This window comes from Lycium barbarum, chromosome 4, assembly GCF_019175385.1.
Source record: "Lycium barbarum isolate Lr01 chromosome 4, ASM1917538v2, whole genome shotgun sequence".
Taxonomy (NCBI): Eukaryota; Viridiplantae; Streptophyta; class Magnoliopsida; order Solanales; family Solanaceae; genus Lycium; species Lycium barbarum.
The window spans coordinates 6,297,196-6,321,229 of NC_083340.1; the positions used below are offsets into that span (position 1 = coordinate 6,297,196).

General features: G+C 35.0%; 2 protein-coding genes and 1 long non-coding RNA gene across 3 annotated transcripts; 1 reads left to right on the plus strand and 2 right to left on the minus strand.

Annotated features, from left to right (window-relative positions):
- Nucleotides 1–1,542: 1,542 nt before the first annotated feature.
- On the minus strand, nt 1,543–2,538 carry LOC132637101 (uncharacterized). The gene has a single exon (XM_060354249.1). The coding sequence runs from the start codon at nt 2,536–2,538 to the stop codon at nt 1,543–1,545; it is 996 nt and encodes a 331-aa protein (XP_060210232.1).
- A 9,974-nt stretch (nt 2,539–12,512) lies between these two features.
- On the plus strand, nt 12,513–15,195 carry LOC132635006 (uncharacterized). The gene is made up of 2 exons (XR_009580405.1): nt 12,513–13,157; nt 14,869–15,195. It is a non-coding gene; the product is annotated as an uncharacterized LOC132635006 (long non-coding RNA).
- Nucleotides 15,196–16,578: 1,383 nt separating this feature from the next.
- Nucleotides 16,579–19,551, minus strand: LOC132635007 (subtilisin-like protease). Its single transcript, XM_060351208.1, has one exon. The coding sequence runs from the start codon at nt 19,088–19,090 to the stop codon at nt 16,814–16,816; it is 2,277 nt and encodes a 758-aa protein (XP_060207191.1). The 5' UTR covers nt 19,091–19,551; the 3' UTR covers nt 16,579–16,813.
- Between the last annotated feature and the right edge of the window lie 4,483 nt (nt 19,552–24,034).

A 24,034-nucleotide genomic window follows, 5' to 3' on the forward strand; every position in this document is an offset into this window, starting at 1 on the left:
ATAACACATTTCATATGATGGCAAAACTTCCACGTCATGTCCATATTTGCCTTGGAATAGCATTATTCGTAATCAATCTCCATGGCCTACTTTTCAATTGGTACTGTCGTTTCTTTTTTTTTGTTTTTGTTTTGCAAAAGCCGCCTTGTGGTGGCTGGGGGTTTGGCAAAGACCCCTACCATGTATATTTAAATTTGAAAAGTGAATACATCAAGTCAGGGGAACATGTCACCTAACCCCCACAAAATTAGGTTGTGAAATGGGCATTCCCAAGTCACTGTAATCTACTGGTATATACCTATTGCATGTTTTGGTGTCCTTAATGTGTGCATCTCCATTGAGATGAGTAGTTAAGCAGACAAAACATTCAGCAGTAGGTACGTGAGCCAAACCATAAAAGCAACGTCATAACTTGTTTTTTTGCTTGCATTTTCCCGGGGCACCTAAAAGAGGGAGGTCCTCTTCTCTCTTCTTCCTTCTTCCTCCTGGGAGCTCTTATTCTCTTCGCACATGTTTGCATTTTTACTTGTGCCTGAACAATGATAATTACAAATATCACAAAAGAATCAAAGCTACATAAAAGAATGACTTTTTTCCCTGTTGCCTGTTTATTTATAGTATATGATACGTTGGAAACTTTTAAAAATATAAAGGAACAATAATATATAAGATCATTATTGATGTAGTGAAAGATCATTAAGTACCATGGATATGTAACATGTTCTTGAGAAAATTTATAGTTTTAGCTATATGACAAAACACATTTACCTCCTAAATATCATTTTTCATTCGTTAGAGAGCATTTTGGAGAGTTCTTTGTGCTTCAGCTACACCATCATTCTTCTATTGTATGCCTACATATACAAAAACACAGCAATGTTGGATGAGCATAATGAGTTAGGATTTGTTAGATTATATAATACTATAGGGATAAAAGAAGAAATACCTTATGTGTGTTGAGCTGGTGGACATATATTTTGGAATACTTCTTTGTAGACAATATTTTTAATAAACATAGTGTCTTCTATGTCGTCATCAACATTCAGTATAGTCAATCCTTGTCTTGTTGTTACTCGGGATATAGCTACATATAACTGGCCATGGGTGAATACTTGTTTCGGAAGATACAATCCGACATGGTTAAGGGATTGTCCTTGACTTTTATTAATTGTCATGGCAAAACATGGAGCTAAAGGAATTTGCCGTCTCTTAAGCTTAAATGGTCACTTTGAATCATTAGGAGACATAATGATTCTTGGAATTGTTACTCTTGAGCCAATGTTCTTTCCCGAAATGATATTTGCGCTAACAGACCAATTACCAAGATGTGTAACAATCAATCTTGTTCCGTTGCATAGGCCTTCACTTTGGTTTAGATTTCTGAGAAGCATAACTGGAGTGCCTACTTTTAAGTGTCTTTCATGATTAGGGATTCCCGGAAATCTTAGGCTATTCAAAAATTCAGTTGGGTACAACAGATCTTCATCATTAGTGTTCACACTTGCTTTACACACATTGTCCGAGCTAAAATATGTTCTTCCTTCACCTGGTATCATTTGCATAATTGTGGCATTCAACTCGTAGTATTGCTCTTTCTTTCAAATATGTTGGGTCATTGTACTTCTGCAAGAGTGATGGGTAAACTACCTCGACAGTTGATCCGATTGGATTGCTGGATGATGCGATGCATATATCGGGAGGTAATTTAATAAGCTCATTGTCAGTATCATCATAAAAGGATCCATCTCCAATTTGTAACAACCATTTATTGAAATTTGCAAGTTCAGCTGCCTTAGAATTAGTTACTCTTCCACTGCGGAGTCGCATATTATGCTTCAATTCGTATATTCTTAAAAATGGCCACAAGTATGAGGAGTTTAGCGATGCATCAACAATATCAGCTCGTCTACCCTTTGGAATTACTGGTAGTATTTGACAAAAATCACCACCAAATACGACTGTAAGACCTCCAAACGGTTTGTCAGAGCTATTTTCGTATTTCACTCGGAGGATATCTCTCAGAGTCCTGTCTAAGGCTTCAAAACAAAATTTATTTGCCATTGGCGCTTCATCCCAAATGATTAAAGAAGTTTTTAAGAGTAGTTCAGCTAACTGGATGCCTTGTCTTATTTCACAAGTTGATTCAGCACTGATGTCCAAAGGAATATGAAACCGTGAATGAGCAGTCCTGCCATTTGGTAATAATAAAACTGCTATTCCCGGAGTAGCAACTGGGAGAACGATTTTTGATTGTGATCTCAACTTGGAAATTATTGTATTCCATAGAAATGTCTTTCCGGTTCCACCATGTCCATTTATAAAAAATAAACGGCCTTCTTCTTTTTCAACTGATGTTAGCATTGCTTCATACGCCGACTTTTGGCAATCATTTAAGAGGGAAAATGATTTATCATGCACTTTCTTTAAAGATCCTTTGTCATAATCTAGCTCCTCATTGATTAGACGATTCCCTGTCTCATTCATTAAAGCAGAATCTGGAAGTGGCAATCCATCTATGTCTTTTAAACTTTTTCCCATCTTTCGTAGGATGCTTTCAATCTCAAATAATGTGTATGCTTCAACTTGTTTTTCAGTTAGCTGTAATTCTTTCAATTGAAATCTCTTCCGTTGTAATGATATTATATCTTCTGATAAAATTTCATAGTTGGTCCTCCAGAGTTTGTATGAATCAGATACTTGATAGTGAATTAGTATCGTCACAAAGCCCAGCACGCAGCTTCAGCCAAGCAGTCATTCCATTCTTTATCATCCTCCAATAATCCTAATGCGTAGCATGCCTCCTTATATGTTTTATGCGGTACTCCATTTATTGTTCTGATGCTTTCAAAGGAAGTGCTTCATTTGACAAAATTAAGCAACATTCTCATGTAAAACCGTTCTCCACTTGCAGGATGTGCGAAGTAAATCCTACCAACTGCCCTCCCATTTTGCCTTCTTTTCCATTTTTTCGATGTTGCATCCCACACCTAGCGTGTAGGAAAATCTAAATATGTCAGCTCTCGCGCATCTTCATTTTTTCTGTTTGCCTCGAACCATTCCGTGAATTTTGTTTTCTCTATATCGGGCTTGCTAAGTACGTTTTCAGCTTGCCTTTCTTCTTTGAATACTATGGTGTTTTCTCCCTATAAATGGAATGGCAAACGCTCAACTGCTGGCTCTCTGTGATGTATGTCAAATGCAAAGATCCTCCAGCAAGCTTCTGTAGCTGATATGTATCTGCAGTCTAGATATCTTTTGATCTCATCACGTTCTGCACCAGTATCGGTACATTCTATAGTCGCAGTTGCTCTATCAGAACCTTTATTGACATATTTGAATAGGTACTTCACCGACCTTGAGTAATTGCATAATTCAACATTTATAAGTGCATCATATTTGACAATCAAATTCCTGTTGTATGGAACGACATATCTGTTGTCTAAGAGAGCATTGTTTTTCTTGACTTGAGTACCTGTGTTCCTTCTCCTATAAACAGGGAGTCCATCTGCATCAAAAGTTGTTTGATTGTTGAATTTCTTCGGAAAATGTTTGGTGCACTTTCCTTGCTTCATACATGGGCATTGGGGATTGAGTTCTCCACAAGGTCCGTGCATCATGTAGTTCTTGACAACATTATAGCCGTCCGGATCAACTTCCATATCAGGTATTTCAGCTGCTATTATTGTGTCGATATGATCGATGGAGGGACTTTTTAGTGTGGGATGGAGGAAGAGCAGTATATGTGCATGAGGCAGTCCTCTTTTCTGGAACTCTATCGTATATAAACCTATAGAATTAATGGTATAGTATTGGTTAGGATGCAGGATATGTAACATCAATGAAATATTGAAACTAAACTTTTTATGCATCATAGTGGAGATAGAAGAGTTAAATTTCATGTATATAACAAAAAAGATTAATTCAACACACACACACACATATATATATATGAGCTTAGATGGCCAATTACTTTTTGTTATTAAATTTTCTTTTAAGAAAAAAGAAGATTTCTTAAGAAAATACCTCTCTATGGCTTCCATTCATATTTATCTTTTTTCTCCTTTTTTTGACTTTTCTCTATTTTTTTTTTTTTTTTGGTTTTCCCTACTAATTTTATGTATCTTTGTAATAACATTAAATGACACAATAATTAATACCCCACTTTTCCCTTTAATTTTTCTAAAACCTCCAAATTTTAATTACCAGCACTTCTTAGTGGACAACAACAGTTTTCATTTTAATTAAGGGATAATCGTGCTCTTTCCAATTGGAAGATCAAAAGCCTCAACAGTTTCCCTTTTTCCCATCTTCTTTCATTGTGAATTAAATATCATCGGTCTGTTAAATATATAGGTGAACCAGAGAGGAAGGTAACACTGTGATTCTGAAGGGTTGAAGTTTTATCGATGATCATCACACTTTAAGAAGATTGGTTCCATAGTGTATTTTAAAAAGGTCATAAATTAGGTATTTTGCTTGATATTAATTATTACATCCAACTTTTCTAGGAGGGTAGGATGTACGCAGGCCTTACCCCTACACCTTGTGAGTTGCTTCCGATAGAAAAGAAAATAACGACAGCAAAACAGTAAGATGAATAACCAAAGAAAGTAATTTATACGATAGCTGCGTATTCCCAATGATCTTTTCAGTTTTGAGCTAACAAAAAGCATAATCTCAACCTCATTACCTAATGCAAAACAGATTAGATGAAATAATAACTGATGCCTTCAATGGGTATGTATAAATTTGAACTTACATGCGATTGTTTTCCCAAACGGTTGTTGCTTTTTCAGATCTTGCATTAGTTGGAATAATTTTATCTGGAAAACTCTGCATATAATGTCCACCCGGTTATTATCACCTTGCTGCCCTAGTAAGCTGAGCATTGCATTTATTTCTGGCCACTTAGGATTGCAAGTGAAAGTGAGGAACAAATCTGGATACCCAGCCCACCTACAAATTGCCATTGCATCTTGATAATTTTGTGCCCTATATCGAGGCCCCCCAGTGTGCGATGAAGGCAGGATAACAGATTTCCCTATCATTGAACAATCTGAATCACCTCGGAGTATGGCATCCATTAAGCCAGAGTAAAGATCAGCTCTGAGTTTTTTTTGATTATTTCGAATATAACGAAACCTTTCTTCCTCTATTACCATGTAAGCATCAACAATGTATTGTTGCAATAGTCTACCAGCTACTAAGAGAGTTTGCCCCTCGTTAAGTCTTTGTTGTATCCTGAAGCAATAAAACTCTCTCATTGACAAATTTTTATGCTTGTAACTTTTGTTGATCACACTTCCAATTGAATTCCAGGTCTATATCCGTCTTCGCCATACGGATGTATTAATGGGTATGTCATAGACATGAAACTTGGGTCTAAATCTGTAATTCTTTGAAGCCCATTCTTTCGATGTTCTACAATAATATGTCGCTGGAAGTTTTCTTCAGTAACATCACCAACGATTAATCCTGCAACTTTAGAAGTTGTTGGCATATTGTCTTGTCGACCATCTCTTGTCCTGTTAGATATGAGTCGTAGCCGAAACACAGATTCAGGATGCTCTCTATATCTATCCCTAGCCATTCGAAATGATTTTACCAAAATATTGTGGTTGTCTAGCATTTCAAATAAGGCTTGAACAATTTTTGGATCAATTTCTTCTTGCAAGAGACAATTCATTCTACTGTTTATCTCATTTTCAGTATCATATATATATAGCTGAGCAAACTGGGGTTTTTTACCAATTTCAATCAACAAAGAGCCTATGCGATGGTAATTCTGACCACTTATCCTGAAAACGTATGGCCCTTTTGAGTGATTGATAGATCCATCAAGTCGGCCTCCCATAGAGGTAAAGGCAAATATTGAGTTGTAGACCCTGATATTTCTACGAAAGTCGATACCTAATTGTCCGGATTCTGTTCCCAAAAGATACTTGAGATAAGGTGGTGGTTCACTCATTAACGACAGTTGTACACAGCCTCCTTCCATGCAACAAAATGAGAATATAGGATTTGTTGGCTGCACAGTTTTTCTTGTCCGTTCTTCATACCATAAAAGGGCTCCACAATATTGGCATGTGTACATTGGGGGGCAAAAATTCCAAGTTGTTGTGTAGTGGCCTGCAAAATTCAGGAATCCAAGTATAAACATAAGCATTTTATACATGCCTAATGTTTTTTCATATTTTTTATTTAGTTTCACATATCATCAAAAAGTCTAACTTTGGAATTTTGTTAATACATAAATCATGGTATTGATTAACATTCCATTTTGATGAATCGGAACACGTCTCCTTGAGATGTTTGTCATCTTCATCAACTTTGTGAATCTTCGCACGAAACGTAGAAGCTGAATAATTTTCTTTTTTGGATGGTACTTGTATTGTTTTCTAATTAAGGCGACCTTTCGCGTCAATCTGGAATACTTGCATCGCCTGTTTTTTACAGCACCTAGTTCCTTGTTCAATTGTGTGCACTCGTCTGTTGATTCATATCTCTTCATTTCTAATTTTAGTATCCGTTCTTGCCGAGCTAAATCGGGCAGAAGCTGTTGTAGGAGGTTAATTTCCAATGGAATATTCACCGAGCCACTGTATTCCTTCACAACAGCAAATACCAATTCCATTTATTTCACCAAAGGAAACTTGCAATCCTTATTGCACTGGTGACATCGATATACACCATCTGCAGGTTTAATCTTATTTGAACAGACATTGCATGAAATGTAGTACCAGCCAAAATAGTCCCGTATTCCTGTAATTTTTCCCCTTACAGTAACAACATATTCCTACAAATGTTAAAAAAAAAAATACAAGCATATAGTAATCTGGTTGATTTGCTTAAAAGGGAAATCAACAACTTAAGGAGGAAAATATAACCTGTATTTCAGGACTCCAATCAGACTCTAACAACTCCTTAATGTCCATCCGGTTAAAAAACATCTCTTCCTCTATAGGAATGGTATTAACATTAGAGCTTTCGACAATTTGCACTCCCGCGGACATGGTGGAAAACTTTTGCATCAAAGATCTTATGTAATCTATATCAAGATTTACATATACTTTGCTTGCAGAGGTGGTGGAGAAGCTAATCTCACCTATTAACAATGGATGCAATAGAAAATAACCGTGACATTACTTAGAAAGTTAACAGATAAATACATGACACTGAAGATTAAATCTGAAACAATTACCACAGAATTCTTTAACTGTGGTGGAAGTTACAATGACTATATACGGGCCAGAATCCTTCTTGTACAAATAAGGAGCAAACTGTTCTCCAAATTCTTCCCATAAGGTAATTTTTTATTTTGCCGAACTATGCAGAAAAAAGACAAATCACAATTTAATAGTTCATCTAAATCTAATAAAAATAAGCGACCAACATCTGGTTCCAATAATGTTGACTATTGAGTGACTGTAAAGAGGAGATTAAGAGGTTGTGTACTTATAGACATGTGCAAATAATGTAGAAATTTAACAGGTATAAAAAAAAGAGTTCCAATAATGAGTACACATTCGTTGGCATCTAGATTATCATAAAAACACTGTTCAGGCCGGATCCAATGAATATAATTTAAAAAGACTCAATGATCGATGAAATTTATCAAGGTTGTGTATTTTGTAATACAAAATCACCTTTACAAACAAAAAATACTTAAAATGAGATAAGGGGCATACTAATCCGTAACAATTTGGATGTCCCTTTTTTTCCACTTTGATCGAGCGCTCTCCATATCCCCAACTCCGTATAAACAACCAACCACGTCTACAAATGTAGACGAAAAAGTATTTCTTATTAGAATATCGTTGATATTTAATTAACTAACCACAAAAATTCATAATACTAGGTGTTTATACCTGATAAGATAGTGTTGTTGTGCACCCTTGACTCAATCATATCAGGTTTAATAAACTGAAATCCGTTAATAGGAATATCACCAATATCTTCGGATAATTTCTTGATCACAGTTGAGGCAAAGAAAATAATTTTCAATGAAATTTCGACAGGTCTATATCCACCACAACTTTCTATGACTTTAAAGTTCTTGATGGTAAATAAAGCACCTTCAATCAACTTGTATTTAAACTTGTGGACATGACTCTTTCTAACAATAGCATGCATCAAATTTCCCTGATATAAGAAACCCGAAAGTGAAGTGAGGATCAAAAGTATCAAAAAAATTGATATATGAAAATAAAAATCATGTAAGAAAGTACCTTTTCATCAATAAAAATCATATCCAAACTGATCAATTCGCCGTTATTCTTGGGATTAATGGCATCCCACATTCGACAAATCCTAACCCTTATGATCCAATAATCTTTATGAATAACCAACTCTGAAAGAAAAGAATTTGTCATTCTAAAATCCAATATAAAGCAAGATAGACTAAGCAATCTACAATCAGGGGCAGAGCTACAGGGGTGCGAGGGGTGGCAACCGAACCCCCTTCGTCGGAAAATTGCACTAAATATATATGGTGAATTTTTTTATTCATGTACAAATATTATTTTTGCATCCCCTTAACAAATGGGGATTCCGGATCAGTGGATGAGGCGCCTGTGATTGAGCCTGCGATCGCGGGTTCGATTCTTGGCAATGACACCTTTTTTAACATTTTTCATCCAGTCCCTTTAAAAAAAAAAGATTAACAAAAACGACGTCGTTTGCTGGACTCAATTTTTTTTTTAAAGCAACCACTAAGGAAACTTAGTGGAGGGATATTATTAAAATATAATAGTCAACAAAAGTAAAAACCAAGACAAAAGCAAAAGAATAGCTGGAACAAATCCTGCCCAAATAAAGTTCAGCAAAAACAACTAGAAACGTGAGCCATTGGGGATAAAAGAATCCCTAATTTCAAAAGTGTTAACATTGTTCTTCACTTCTTTGTCAACTCAATTGTGTTGCTGCCTTCGCCCATGGCTTCCAATTCCAAGGTTTTTTTTTTTTTTTTTTTTTTTTTTTACCATACTCAAAATCACAATAAACCCATTATTGTTTCTTGTTAGTTGTTAATCAACCCATTTTGTGAAATGGGTAGCTGACCCATTTTCCATCCATGAACCCAAGCCTTGATTGTTTTAATTCTTAAATGTTGTTTGTTTGCAAAATTGGTCTTTTAGATATTTATTTTTAGCTAATAAAAGAATCAGAGTGTAGATTTTTATTTAGTAATCAATTCCCTTTTATGTGTGCTGGAATCTGGATTGTGGATTTGTGGTTAAGTTGTTTTCTTGCTTATTGAGACATTTGGTAGAATTTTTCTAAATATAGGATCATCTATAGCCTAAGCAAATATTTTTCCTCAAAACTTTGAACAAGTGAACCACTAGGAACATAATTCTTCCAGTTTTCCTGTGGCTTTAGTCTTTGATTCGATAACTTTTGATGTTTATACTCATAAATCAGTGTTAAAGTAGGTTATGATCCTATATTATAATATGGGATATGCTTAAGGTTACTGATTATTTTTTGCTGTATTGCTATATACAAGATTGAGTTTTTATTCTCACAGTTAGATGTCCTTAAATAGGCTTTATTTTATTGGCTTTTAAGATTGACATTATGCCTTTAATTCTAACTAATTTTTTTATTATAATTCAGTCTCAAAAGTCAGTGAAGAATTATTTTACCAAAGTTCCAAAATCAAGTTTGGACTCTCATGATCAACCTAATCTAGAAGAAAATGTCAACCACTCAGAAGTAACATTGCTTTCTTCTCAGGAATTTGATTTGAATTCTTTAAAGCATGATCCGGGTGAAAGAACTCAAATCTTGGACTTTCATCCAAATCATCGTGATGTCATTCGAAGAGAATACCTTAGGAGAGGTCCTTGTCAACCTCGGCTTAAAGAGTATCCTAAAACAAATGAATAAGAGTTATTTTAGTGGTTGCTTGGTGCCTTATGTAGAAAAAGATGTGTTTAATAGGATCTCTAATGATGTTATTATAAAAACATTTCCAGGAATGAAACCTCGTCGTGTACAGTTGTAGTAATATACTTGCACTTTCAATAGAGAATTGTGTTTGTTTTGATTTCTTCGCGTGTTTATTTTTTAATTTTCTTGAACCCCCTTGTCAAATGTTCTGATTCCGCCCCTGTCTACAATATGAAGAAGATTCACTGCTAATCTATATATAGTGTAAGAATTAGAGTATGAAGAGGCACAAGAGTAATTACCAGTGCAATTACTCAGGGATTAATGAACATTAAAAGTCAATGTAATTGCAAATGATGAAGATGAATATTCTTTAATCAGAAAACTGTGTGGAAGAAAGCGTACCTTACAGAGTTTGGAGGAAATTAAAAAACGCTTTGTTTGGTTTTACCATTCAGGTTTTGGATGAAATTGAAAAACACTTCTTTGGGGTTTAATGCCAACCAATTTAATATGGTTTCAGGTGCTACTACGTGGGCTGGGCTTTATTGGTTTTTAGTAAAAGGCTATATTGATTACTCGAACGTGGGTTGCAGATGCATTTATTTTTGGGAAAATTTCATAATGACTACATTTTAAGGGTTAAAAATCTGGCATAACAACATTTTGCTTATTTACAGCTCGTAGCTACTTTTTTGTTTGTTGTATTCATTTTTTTCGCTGTATTCAATTTTTGTTTTCGCTGTATTCATGACTAAAATAATTTTTTTCCACTGTATTCATGAAATAATTATTTGTATTCATAAATTGGCTTATTTTATTCATGAATACAACAAGTAAAAAACCGAATACATATACACCAATAATTACACAAAAACATCATATTTTCCGGTATGTATACAATAGATACAGGCGAAAAATACTGTATACAACATAGATACACCAAAAAAATAACAAATACAAGCGAAAAACATTGTATACACGGTAAATATACAACAAATATAGCAAAAAATTAATGAATACACTGAATTGTATGCTAAAAAATTAATGAATACACTAAAAAAAAACATGATTTTCTAGATTCGGCATCGGAATCTGACCGGAAAAGTCACCGCTGGCCAGATTCCGACAAAGCAAAATCTGTCCAGAACTGAGTAGATCCGGTCAGATCCGGCCAAGATCTAACCGGATCTGACCGTGAAAACTCAAAAGCCACTACGTCAGCAACAACAAAATTTCAGTGTTGGATCAATGGTATTTTTAAAGTAAAACAACAAGTTGGAGATGGCATCAATTCAATTATGAGAAGGTTTATGAGAAGAAGGGATGCTAATTAGATGAGAAGGTTGAAAATTGAAAGTTGCTTGATTGTTTCTCGCCGGAGAAGAGGTCGCCGGAGCAGTGGGTAGCGGGGTAGGGAGAAGGGGAGAGGGGAGAAAGAGAGATGAGAAGGTTAGTTTGGAAGTGAATAATGTGATATGGGGTATTCTACTTTGTATATATATATGTAGCTATAAGTTTTATTTAACATATTATAATTAGCTATGAGATGTAATTATTTTAAACTATAACTACTAAATATAAATATGTGGTAGAGTTAGTTATGCCATGTAGTTATCCCTTTATTTTTGTGAGACATTTTTTAGATGATTTTGCTGATTTATTATATAAAAGAAGTTCATAAAAAATTCAAAACAATGAGAAAAAAAGATAAATGTCAATGGAGGCCATTGAGAGGTGCCACATAGGATTGTCTATGCCTAGCTTTATATTATATATAGATTAGTCCTTAAAATTCAGTTTCTTACTCCAACTTTTTATATTCTTTATTGTAAACTAAATAAGATATGCATGAACTGATTTTTTATTCTTGTTCCCCAGTAGATACTTACATTAAAGTAGATAAAAATTTAAGGAAGAGATTTGAACTGGAATGGTTGGATCAGTTATTTTTGGAGTCTCTAATTGAAAAGAATAATAACATATCTTTATTCTTTTCAGATGATCGGGGTAAGAATACAATTTAATATTTTACTAGCAAATATGGATATAACATATGCTCTGCTTCTTATATAGCAAAACTCTAAACAAGAATCAGAGTATTTTAGTTTCTACATATGAACTTTGGTCGGGTTGGATCTCTTCTTTTTAATTGAATTTGTATTTATGAGAGACTATTTTTTTTTTTTTTTTTTTTAAAATAGTAAAAGATTATTGTTGACATGCAATTTTGTCCCCCTTTTTCTTTCAATTAATTTATCTGCGTTTCTTGATCAATAATAATTTGAACGAGTTATTTCAAATTTACTTAACAAAGCATTAAATTAATACTTTCAAATATTTATTGCACGATTATTTATTTTAACAAGAAGTTGTATTATATATTTGAAAGCGGTTAATCCTAGTTTAAATTATTAAGATGAAGATATCCACATAAATCAATTAAAAGAGGAAAAGGGCCAAAATTCGGTACCAGCCCAAATCACCCTTTAACAACTTACCCAACAGACCAGCCCAACAACTCAAATAATCCAGCCCACTACCCGTTTCTACCCGACCCGGCCCACTCTCTTTTAAACCCATCTGTCTTCTACAAGCAAAAGAAAAGGAAAAACCTAAAGAATACAGCCGCCGTTCTCTCTCTTTCTCTTTCCCTCCGCCTCTCTCCTCTCCCATTTAGAGTCAAACCTCAGTCTCCCTTTCACCCTGCCAGATCTTGCCCGCCCATTTTGGGCAAAAGGTTTCAATATTTTTGTATTCTGCCCAGCTAATAGCAACGTTCAACGGCCGCACATGATCGTCTCTCTCATCTCTTTCCTTTTGCATTTCTTTCTTCAACCATGGCAGATCCTTGCCATCCCTTTTTCGTGTAAATAGCTACACGGTCAACGCAAGAGGCCAAGCAAACGTTTGAAATCTGATTTTATACAGAGAAAAAAAAAAACAAAAGTATTTCAACCCGTGACACCCCTCAGATGATACTGGCTGCCACACTTTTGGACTGTTCTTGAACGGTCGATTTTGAAATTGGAAACCTTTCAACTTAAAATCCCGCCCAAATTGAAACCCTAGACTTTAATTTTTCGGGTCCGTTGGCTTACCCCTAAATTTTATGCGAGTTGATAAATTACTTTTAGCTATTCTTGAACATTTTCTGGACATAAAACTTTCTGGTTCGTTTCGATCATCTGAGGTTCGAATCGTTCGTCGTAGTCGAGTACAGATTCGAGACCCGACGCCCCATTTCACTGTACACGGAAAAGGTCAGAAATCCTCCTTCTCCCTCTGGATTATTTCTGTTCTATGTGAACTCATACAGTTAGAACTATTTTGATTTACTGTGATCCTGATTTGGCATGATAATTAGCTACTTTGCTAAGTATGTCTTACTAATCCAGTTTGTTCGAGATATAGGAGCTATATGATGTAGTTAATCTGCCTTAATAAGATTATGTGTGTCAGTTTAATTGGTTGTTTAGATGGTTAAGCTTAATTGGAGTCGTTCATGTATGACACTCAATTGTTAGTTACTTATGAAAGGAATTTTACCAATTACATCATGTATATCTTGTATATACTTGAACAAGATTGATGGTCGTATATGCCTGCTTTGAACAGTTCTTGAGTGTGCAATGGTTTTCTTTGCTAACATGGTTGCTGTCATACTATGTCAAAAAAAGGGACACTGTTGGAGTTTATTCCCTTTAATTTCTATAGCATGTTTCACTTCTAAATTTTTTCTACCTAGCATATTCATGTAAATCCTGGGCATTCATATCCCCTGGATTCCATAGATAAAAAGGTTCCGAAATTAAATTAGCTGGTTGTGGTTCGAAGAAATTATTAGAAGTTATTGGTGTATTCACTCAGTTGACTGCTATAAGCTGTGCATCGAGCAGCGACTGAAAGAAAGTGTCCATTTATGCTATAAGCTGTGCATCGAGCAGCGACTGAAAGAAAGTATCAATTAGGCATCAATCTAAATATGCATTCCTTTATAGAATTCCTGAGTTCAAATATAAGCTAAGTTTGTTTAGTTAGATGTTTTCCAGTTTGTTTTCTCTTCCCTTCTATATGAATTAAACTAAGGATGATTTTTCTTCGATAAATGATAAGTACTTTGGCTAAAGTTTCTGTTAAAAATTGCAAGCCTCCTTTCTCTTTAAACATTCACTTATGTCCTGTTTTCAACTTTTATGTGAGTTAAGTTTTATTTGGATTACTCGGTTAATCTTTTCCCTCTTAGTCCTTATGTGTAGGACATGAACTACTATCCCTCCCTTTTCAAATTCTGTTTCTTTCTCCAGGTTGTTGCGTGGAGAAAATGTTGAGTTTGCATCTCTTTCTCTTTGTTGTGTTATGTTGTTTACTTTTCTAAATTCAGTTGGTCTATAGTGTATTTCACAAGCTAGAATGACGAATATCCGGTCTAGTATTCATATGAATGTGTTCTTTCGGGTTTTCGGTTTTATTGTAGGTTAATGGTTAACTTGCGTCTAAGTTTTCAATTTGAATTCACTTAGTTTTTTTGTTTTGTTTTGTGTTTAAGTATTGTATGAGCCAAAACATGACTGTGTATTTTCGTTTCTCGTTTTGTGTTCAAATCCCTATGTGTGGCTCATAAAATTTCCAATGTAAGAATCTCGATACCCTTTTAGAAAATTGATGCTAAGATTCATATATTATAAATATCCATTCCTAAAAAAAAAAACCAGAGTCTCGTTTAACCTATCTTTGGTGAAGATAATATATAAGTAGTGGAGATAAGTTTCCTAGCAACACCTTTTAATTAGACTATGATATTTTAGGAATGTTTTACAAATATTTTACTTACTGTTAGTACATACATGTGGAGTATTTGTACATTTCATTCACAAGTTAGTTTGCTCTACATTGTTGCTTATGGATAAGAACCAATATGTCTTTTCTAACAAGCTTCTTTTCTTTTCCTTTGCATGAACATCGGAGCCGAAGAGTTTCATTTTTGAGACTCAACGACGTCGTTATCACACCGAGTCCGCTCATCGTTATCCCCCTGGCTCTTTCTTAAAATGCATCTGGACAAAAAATGAAAGAGGAGGGGTGAAATCCTGAACCTCAAACGCAAGCTGGCTGCTACAGTGCCTCTGTTTTCTTCCATGCTCGGGTTGTGTAGGAGGCATTAGATATTTAGCTAAATGTTCCATTAAGTTGTTTCGTTGTGTTAGTTTATTGCCTCTGTTTGCTTGTGTGGTATTTGGTGAACAATAGGACTAACAATCGGTTTATTTAGTCATAATAAGTTTCATCTATAACTAGTAATTAAGGAGTGTTTTTTTTTTTTTTATCATAGATGGTAGTATACAGCAGTAACTAGAACATTGGAAATCATATTAAACAATTGGTAGTTGCATGAGTTAAGATACATTTTCAAACCAACTGAGTTTTCAAAAAATTTTAGACAAGCTTAACATTCGGATTTCATTAGGGTCCAAAGTTGTTGAAATCTAATGAAATATTACCAAACTTTCCTAAGTCTTCAAACCAAAGTCCTACTTTCAAAATTATATCGGCCTTTTTGCTAAAATATCATGTTAACCCATTTACACTCTATACTATATTTACAAATAGATTTTCAACATGCTTTCTTTCAAAAAATGTTCACATTTTACACTTAGCATAATTAATTAACATAAGTCCGGTCAGTTAACCATTGTTAATGGGTCTTAGAGGATGCCTAATACCTTCCCTTTAGATTAGTTGAACCTTTATTTAGAATCTTAAATTTCGTAGACCTTTAAAACAGAGTTAACTTTAAAAATAACTTTAAATAAATTTAGGTGTCTTAATTCACCAAAATAATTAGGTGGCAACTTCCTAACTTTAATTAATTCCGGAATTACCGGGATGTTGTAAACTATTTTGATTACGGTTAAAATAGGGTATAACAATTATTACGATCGGATGTGAGTTTTAGATTGAGCCGGGTCGGATTTTTAATTGAATTTGTATGTATTAAATTAAAACAAGTAAAAAAGTTAAAAATAAATAAAATAGTAACAAATTATCACATACCGAAAGTTGAATTTTCCGGCATATGTGACTTTTGCGTTAGTAAGGACAAAGTTTTGAGACTTTTGCGTTAGAAAAACTTAATTAAGTGACCTTGGTGAAAAAAAAGTTATAGTTGTGCGACCATATGCGAAATTTACCCAAGTTTAAGTGCTTGAACTAATTTCATGTTTGTTTTCTTCTCAAGAAATGAAAAAACCAAACATGCCAGCAGTGGCGGAGGTAGCCGTAGTATTATGGATTCAACCGAACCCATTTTTTTTTTTTTTACACAAGTCACGTTAAAAAGTAAATTAGATTCATTCCAAGTACATAAATTTATGTAGTTCATGTATTAGGAAATTAATGCTAAGATGTATGTATGCATTTATTCATGAACTAGGGTAAATTATGATAAACACAATATTTTATGTAAGTCAAGTTGGTAGAACTCCACTTATCTTCAAAGAGAAAACCAACCATTGATTTAGTACGCAACTACGGTGAAGTAAAGAAGAATCATTTACTCCACTTGTTTTCAAGAAAAAACTTGAGTGATTGACAGTGCTTCTCCTCCCTAATTTTCCAATAGAAAACAGATGTATACGTGAACATCAATAAAATTTCAATAAAATATTAGATTCTAAACCGTAATTTTAAAAGTGTATTAAGTTCATGCTAAGAACATGAATATGATTGTATTGACATAATATTTGTTTTTATTGCAAATGAAAAGAAGAAAGACAAAAAAGAAGAAGATACATTTACAATGTAGACAAATGACTAAACACGCGGAATATTATGCAAAAGTTAACATCTTGAAGATGGTTTTACTGCAAATGAAAAATCTTGATCAGTGTGTATGAGATCAGCTCCTTCATTTGTTTCTTCAGAGAAAGGAAAATCGAACACCAATGGGGCTCCTAACAATATGGTTTTCAGAAATCCAACTAAGAGATCCCTGATTATAATATATGGTACTTGGTCTAGTAGCCGAAGGCGTAAATATAACTTGATAACTCAGTTTTTGCTTCACCTCTGAAAAAACAAGCATAGTTGGATCAACTTTCACATCAAGGCCCGGCGGTGAATCAATTTCAACTCTGTATGTTGAGTTGGCTTGTCCTACATTCGTCACAGTTCTTGAATATACTTGAGCTGTTGAGTTGATTCTTATTTGAATCGAAAACGATGGATAATTTAGTTGACCATCTAAGATGGTTGTTATCTTCGAACAATTAACTTTGCGCTGCAAAAAGAGCCCAACTTGTCTGTTCGTGTAATTCAAACCACATAAATAAGGTAAGTAATCGGATGGTTCTATGTCATATATAAGACTGGGATCATTGGCTTTTGCTGGATTAACGTGGCCTGCACCCGTGGCAAAGACATTAGCTGGAAGGTACGTCTCATCCTCGATTAATTTGGATCCAAGGTTTAAGACATCGGCTGTTGTCATAATTGCTGACTTAATTGCAGCTGGAGACCAATCAGGGTGAGCGCTTTTTAGTAGCGCTGCAACGCCACTGAGATGAGGACAAGACATTGAGGTACCTGAGATCATGTTAAACCTGGAGTTGGTGTTCGTGTTGTTCTCCAAGGAAATATGCCAAGCTGCTAGAATGTTAACACCAGGGCCAATAATGTCCGGTTTGAGAATTCCAGGACTTGCATAATTTGGGCCCCTCGATGAAAATCCAGCAACCACTGGAGCACGATCATCTCCGATTATAGTTCCCTTGAACACGATTGTTGCAGTTGGGGTTGTTGTTGAGTTTATGTACTCTTTGATTTTAAGACCATCTGCATAGGTAACGTGTGTCACGGGTAGGACATGTGCCTCGGCTAATGTTGTGTTAGCCCAGGATTGTGGATTCATAAGAATCATGGCAGCACCGCCAGCTTCCTTCACTGCTTTTCCTTCATCGACTTGTGTTGTTAAGCCAGGCTCACACAACACTATCTTTCCCGTGACATTTGTGTTGTTCAATGAAGCAGGGGTACAATATATAGCAGAAAAATCACTAGCATTGCTTCCAGGATAAACAAGAGGCAACAGTGTTGGTGGGAAGTCACTAGGTTGAAATGCTGATTCTCCGTCAAATTCTTGATTGTTTCCAAGCACTGCAGTGGCCTTGATTTTCCTGTCGATAGTGCTTGCACCAACGGTTAAAATCCAGGGCGCTTCGTTAGCCGTTGAAAAACTGGATGGTCCTGAATTTCCAGCAGCACAGCTGACAAAGATTCCCTTTTCCATAGCACTAAATGCACCAAGTGCAATGTTGTCTTGGTAGAAATTATTTCTTTGTCCACCAAGGGAAAGCGAAAGCACGTCGACACCATCCTCAATAGCAATATCCATTGCAGCCAAAATGTCGCTCTCGGAACAAGTGAGAGCAGAGCACACTTTGTAAACGGCAACATGAGCAAGAGGTGCAACTCCCGCGGCAGTGCCATTAGCATTGCCAAAAATGTTAGCACCTGGCACGAAACGTCCAGCAGCCGTGCTAGCAGTATGTGTACCATGTCCGTTTTCGTCCCACGGGGTACCGTTCCCTGACGACTGGAAGTACCTCGCTCCAATGAGCTTGTTATTACACTTTGTGACATTAAATTCACACTTACCCTTCCATTTAGCAGGAGGAGGTGGCATCCCCTCATCGCTAAATGAAGGGTGGTCCGGGAAAATTCCCGTGTCAATGACTCCAATGATCACGCCTTTCCCATAATTCGAGCCATTCCAGAACCCCCTGTTCTGGTGCAACCCCATGAAACTGACACTATGTGTGGTGTATAAATCGAGTACCTTTTCGGGGTGTGCTGAAATAAACCCTTCCATTCTCTCCATTTCCTTTAGATCCTCTGGCGATAATTTAGCTGCAAAACCTGTTAGAACGTTGCGATATGAATAGATCAAACGTGGCACCTCACGAGAACTATCCGAGGTTGTTGCAGGCAAGAAAGAAAGATACCAGCTATCTAAATCTTGATATCTGGTAGCCCTGTCCCCATCAGGAAACTCACAATGAACAATATAGATTTGTGAAATGCTCTTTTCTTCTTCTTTAGGCCTTTGATAAACAGGATATTCAGTTGCATTAGTCGTAAATGGGAAAATCACACAAATAATGCCAATTATAGTGAGAATTGACCTGAGTCGAGCCATGTCAACTTTACTACGAGTGAAAGAGCTGTTATTTGTGCTAATGAGTTTGGATTATATCTAAAAGAGAGGGATGAAGTCAGAAAAATAATGTATTTGCCTAAGGATTTTGGTGAGTGTTTTGGAACTTTGATTGAGGGTATATATAGTTATTGGAAGTATATTTTTTTATTTGCTAGTCAGAAGCTATTATAGATATGTGAAATAGTAATACCTGGAGATTCTTGGATTAAATAGAACAATGAAAGGTGAATTGGTCATCTACAGGCTAAAACGATTTTATTCTATTTTAACTTCTCTTTGATAATGTACTTAGCACAGCAACAGCATATAGTTGAAATAGTACTTGGCATTGCTTTTTGAGTGGATATGGTACAATCCAAATATGGGGTCTAAAAAGTTCAGGTCAGTCTCACGGAAAGGAGAGGAGGAGCGGAGTTACGTGTGTTTGTTTTTATTTTATTTCTGCTGGATAGAAAACATTTTTGAATATCTTCCATTTTTTTATTGGAGAGTGAGAGTATTGATATTTTTGAAGTATTAAAGATTGATGGTAACGTATAATTGATTGTTTTTCCTTTCACTTTCACGTCTTTTCTGGCATTACACAAACTAGCTCTCGTGCAAGTGTGTCGCACGTGTACCTCATATTAATTATCATAAAACGTGTATTAATAAAAAAAAATTCACAAATATAGCATAAACTTATATTTGAACCAGATTACACCCTCTTGGGAATATGATAAGCATAATAGTCCTCAAAAAGATACTGAATATGTTATGTTATACTATATTTGATCAAGAAATAATACTATAGTAATTAATTATGCAATATTTATATCACCATTAGAAAGTTCGTTTGCGCTTCACACGGTCATTATAATCAGCTTAAGCTTATGAAACGATCATTACTTTTGTTTATTTTTAATATAAAACCTCCTTGAGGTGGAGGAAAATGTAGCAAAAGCGCCTACCAATAGTATATATTACATCATTAAGAGGAATGAAGGATCCAATCCAGTAAAAAAGTTAATAAAGCACAAAATTAAAATTAAGGAGGGGTTCCCTCTCTTACAATTAAGCTCTCAAAAAGGGAGTTAACAAATGTGGAACCTGATTCATAGATAGTTCCAATATTTGTTCAATTCTAAATTAGACAATGCCTTTTTTCTGTTTAATTATGAAAAAACGATAAATTAGAAAAGTGTAAAAAAAAAAATGAAAAGATTCCAACCTAAATTAACAGGAAAGGACCATAACACCTCAATGACCTCACTCTTTATGAATATTTACATATTACATATAATATATTATTAACAAATGAGGATATTATGTGGCCTTCTGGAGAGGACATCACAATTTGCTAATCCTTAAGATTAGAAGCAATTTTCTCCTGCGAAAACAGACCAATATATTTGATCAATTAATTGCCACTAAACAATGTTGACATAATAATCTGAGCTATTCAATCGTGGCTCCTCCATGGTTTCAAAACATCAGAAATACAGTGTCAATACCCAAAAATCAGTCTGCAAGTTCACAATGCAAATTTCATCATCATAAAGCAGGATTCAAGCACACACCACGATGAAAGAGAAGAAAAACACATAGACAAAAGTGTCGGTGTTGAATTCTCCCGATATCTTTATAAAAAAATCTCACCACTTCAAAATGGTCTAACAAATAATATATAAAGAACTTAGGAAGATGAAACGGAAGAAAATTAAACAAGGCAAAGGAAGGGGTTTTAGGAAATTAAATGAATAATAACAGTGAGAATGAGAAAGCTAAGGTGGAATGTACCAAAGAAAAAGGAAGAGAAAGCAAACCTAGGGGTTTTAGGAAAGGAATAAATAGTAATTATGAGGAAAGAGATATGTGATGGTGTATTTAATTTTCTGCAGATTTCTATATGCATTTATATCTAAGTAGTACTCCTCAGAATAAACTTTTAGGAGTACTTTTCTTCAACGGATGAAAGAGTTCATCAGCAATTTAAATGTGCATATCGTGATTTTCTTTGGCAGATGAGAAAATTCATAAAGATAAGTAATGGCTCTTCATTTGTAACTGCTAACTCATTATAATTTGAACGTCATGTAAAAGAAATGAATGCTATTACATACATCATTTTCAGAAACCAAAAAAGCCTTGCTGAAAACTAATTAATTAATTAATTTGTACTGCCATTTATTAATTTGGTTTGATTCAATGTAGGGTCCTAAATTTCTTTACTGCCGTCGAACTTGTAGTTCAACCTTCATATAATTTAAATATTACTATTTAACATGGGGAAATTTCATAAATATACAATTTAGTCACTTACATTGCAAAAAATAGCTCAAAACTTACATTACAAAACTTTAACCCATATACAATAATATACAATTTTATAAGTCATATACAATATTATAACCCATATACACTCATATACCCATATACAATTAATATTATAACCCATATACACCCATATACAATATTATACACTCACTACCCCTGCCCTTTCTCCATCACCAACCTCAACCACCTCCGGCGAACCCCATATACACCCATATCATAGCGTCACAGTTCACGAGGCCAGCAGAAGCAAATACATTCTCAACACCTTCCTTGAATTCACCAGCGGCATAAAATCGGCCTGAATCGAAGAAATTGAGACTAGAAGATGACTCCGGTGCCGATCGGTGATATAAACCAGTCACGAGAGACGCAGATGAACTATCTTGAAGAAAATTGAGAAAGAAAGAAAGACATGTGTTCTGATTCGAGAGAGTTCGGGTTTGTTATGTAGGGATCCGCCATTGTATGGATCCACCACCATATCACAAAGTGATCATCTGTTACAGAATTGTATATGTTTATTGTGTTGGGTGTTGGGTTTCAGCTAGTGTAAAGTTTGACTATGGATTTAGAAGTACACATTTCCGATGGTGTCGACCGCCAGCTCAGGCATCAGCGTTGTTGAGATGCCGGCGTAGCGAAGAAGAGAGAGAGTGCGGAGGAGGATGAAGTGAGTGCAGAGAGAGGAGGAGGAGGAGGAGGGAGTGAGTCACTTTTTGTAAGATTTTAAAAAACGGGTCAATTTTGATAGCATTAGTACCCTAATTAACATAGAGTATAATTTTCTCATTTAACATTTAAATAGATTTTTTGTTACATTTTGATTTATTGCAAGGGTAAAATCGTAATCCAGCTTTAAAGATAGGAGCTTTCCACTTTTAGTATAATAGATAACATGTCAACTTGGGCTCACCTTGATTAATACACCAGGTAACTTATTCAACTCGCAACTTGAGCTGAAGATAAGTACTATGTTACTTAACAATAATGTCATTTGCTTTTCCTCCAATTTTTCTAAAATTACACATACATGTAGGGGTGCACAGGCCGAATTACCGTAGTGAAACTGAAATTTTCGACGCATTGATTTTGGTATTACGATATTTGTTACTGTAATTGATTATGCATTTTAAAAAAATTGGTATTCCGTATTAGTAGAAAAAGTATTGAAATACCGCTACCGTACCAAAATACTTAATTACATGTACAATCCATATACATATAATAAACTAAATAGTACAAACTATTACGATATTTGTTACTGTAATTGATTATGCATTTTAAAAAAATTGGTATTCCGTATTAGTAGAAAAAGTATTGAAATACCGCTACCGTACCAAAATACTTAATTACATGTACAATCCATATACATATAATAAACTAAATAGTACAAACTAATAAAAGGTTAAAATCCTTAAATATTAAAATCTTCCTATCTTTACTACTACTAAATATAAACTAAATATGTACTTAATTTTATATAGTCATAGACAACACATATTACTTAAACAATGTGTTGTTATAATTTCCAACCAACACCATGAGTTTCCTAAATTGTAGAAGTCATAATTAATACTCTATTATATGTAAGTCTCTATTATATGTAAGTCAAATTCGAACAAATCGTAGTTAATGACTTACGGTACCGCATAAATCGAAACGGAATTTAAATATACGGAACTATAGCCGAACTAATACATCATGGTAATGATAGAGCATTTTTAAAAATTTAATATCAAAATTACCGAACCGAATTTCAAAATTGTACGTATACCGTACCATGAACACCCCTACATACATTCCCTTATTTTATCCCTCTTAACCAATGGTGAGATAACGAAGGAGAACTAGAATAATGTTACAATCTTGCACCTCATCCAAATTAAAAAAGAGATTTTTACACTGTATGCTAATTCAGGTAAAATATTTACCCGATTTGGCCAAACTTTTTTCTTACACGCTGTAGCCAGATCAGTTAGCCGCCGGTGTTGTGTGGTGGAGTGTTGGTTGTGTTGCCGAAGCTCCTGTATTGAGAAGACAAAGAGGGGCTGGTCTTTGGTTGCTGGTTTGATATTCGCCAGAGCTCCGACGTTGGCTAGTAGGACAAGAAAGCTTTGGTGGCTGTTTTTCAATAGATCGGAACTCCGGAGTCAATGGAGAAGAAGGAAGCGACACCGTCGCCGGTGACTGGAAGTTGGACCGGCGACAACAATGGAGAAGCAACGCCGTCGCCGGTTTGGATGCCGGTGACTCTGCACTTTCTGCTTCTTGTCGTTGCCGTCGCCATCGCCAGATCTAGGGTTCCGATAAAGTATTTTTATACACTTTTATACATTGTAGAAGTGTGTATAAACACCTTACACATTATGTATAAACCTCTCTTGTATAAGTTTGTATAATATTGTATACTAGTCTTACACATTATTATACACTTAGTTTTATAATCAACCCCTTTAATGGGTGGGCTATGAAATGTTGGGTTTTAGGTTTGCAATTTAAAATATGGGCTATAAATATATAATTTTGACCCATTAATTGTTTATTAGTGAAGTTTTCACATTAAAAAATGGATCTAAGTTTTATAGGATCCGGCCTGATGTTGATTGC

Bases quoted from the DNA above. Each gene is read 5' to 3' on its own strand.
- LOC132637101 (XM_060354249.1), bottom strand. From the start codon at position 2,538: ATGGGAAAAAGTTTAAAAGACATAGATGGATTGCCACTTCCAGATTCT.
- LOC132635007 (XM_060351208.1), bottom strand. From the start codon at position 19,090: ATGGCTCGACTCAGGTCAATTCTCACTATAATTGGCATTATTTGTGTG.